The 930-nt window shown below is 40.5% G+C and overlaps 1 protein-coding gene across 1 annotated transcript in view; it reads right to left on the bottom strand.

Moving 5' to 3' along the window:
* Nucleotides 1-930, bottom strand: part of LOC119589344 (carbonic anhydrase 1-like) — a 35,215-nt gene that overhangs the window by 531 nt on the left and 33,754 nt on the right. The window contains exons 9-10 of the mRNA XM_037937964.1: nt 751-911; nt 341-427 (exon numbers count right to left, since the gene is read on the bottom strand). Of these exons, the coding sequence (XP_037793892.1) occupies nt 341-427; nt 751-911 (248 nt within the window). The remainder of the gene's footprint in view (nt 1-340; nt 428-750; nt 912-930) is intronic.

The following is a 930-nucleotide window of genomic DNA, read 5'->3' as shown; positions in this document are numbered from 1 at the left end:
AAGTATCAGATACGTTAAGATATACATAGATGAACAGGTACATAAATATCGAAGCAAAGATACGTTTTTTATGATTACCTTTACTGATGCCCTCCACCTATCAATATAACCTTCTTCCCCAAGCTCTATACTCAGTGCTACTCTTACGTTTACCTTGATAGTTGCATCCATTGGTTTATTTTGTATTTCCTTTTCTCTTTCTCAGGACTGTTTTAAAACGTGTTTCTTTCATTCACTCTAATCTCTTTGTTTTTTCCGCCCCCACCCCCCAGCTCTCATCTTCGTGTTCCTCTTTTACTGTTACTTTATGGCCCTACTGCTTCTTTTCGTTCCTACTTACTAAACGGCCGTTGAGGGGCTGGACATGACGGAAGTTGTCTTCAACGTGGTGCCCTTCTTCATCGAGAAGCTCCCGGAATTTTTCAATCTGCGGATGAAGAAACAGTCTGAGACAAGAGTAACTTTTCCTTTCTCTGAGTATGTTTACCTTTTGGGGCATTCCTTATTCTTTGTTTCAAAGTCAGGAGAAACTACCAGGTATTGTCATCAAAAACTATGTAACCTTTTACCAGTACATAAACACTAAGTGGAGTAAATAAGCAGCCTCGGCTTGTGTGTTATCTAAATCAATATCCGTTGTCATTAACTGATGTTAAATATAACTTCCCCAATCCAGATTAACAAAGACAATATCAGTTTCAGCCATTTGGGCTCGAATGCCAAAGCTAAAATTCCCATTTTCATACGTACCTGAGCTTTTGAAATGGTTATGGAATTTTCGAAGACAGTCCAGGTAACGACCTCGTTACAGTTGGGGGTTGTCAAGGAACCCGAATACCTGTAGAAAGAGCTGGTATCCGCTGGTAGCAAGTCGCTAAGAGGGAAGGGTGTTGCCAGTGTTTTTTGGCTGTCTGGAGAGCGGATATATGT

This window comes from Penaeus monodon, chromosome 25, assembly GCF_015228065.2.
Source record: "Penaeus monodon isolate SGIC_2016 chromosome 25, NSTDA_Pmon_1, whole genome shotgun sequence".
NCBI classification, from domain to species: domain Eukaryota; kingdom Metazoa; phylum Arthropoda; class Malacostraca; order Decapoda; family Penaeidae; genus Penaeus; species Penaeus monodon.
Note: the sequence above shows the minus strand (reverse complement) of the source record. Positions and strands in the feature narration are given on the sequence as shown.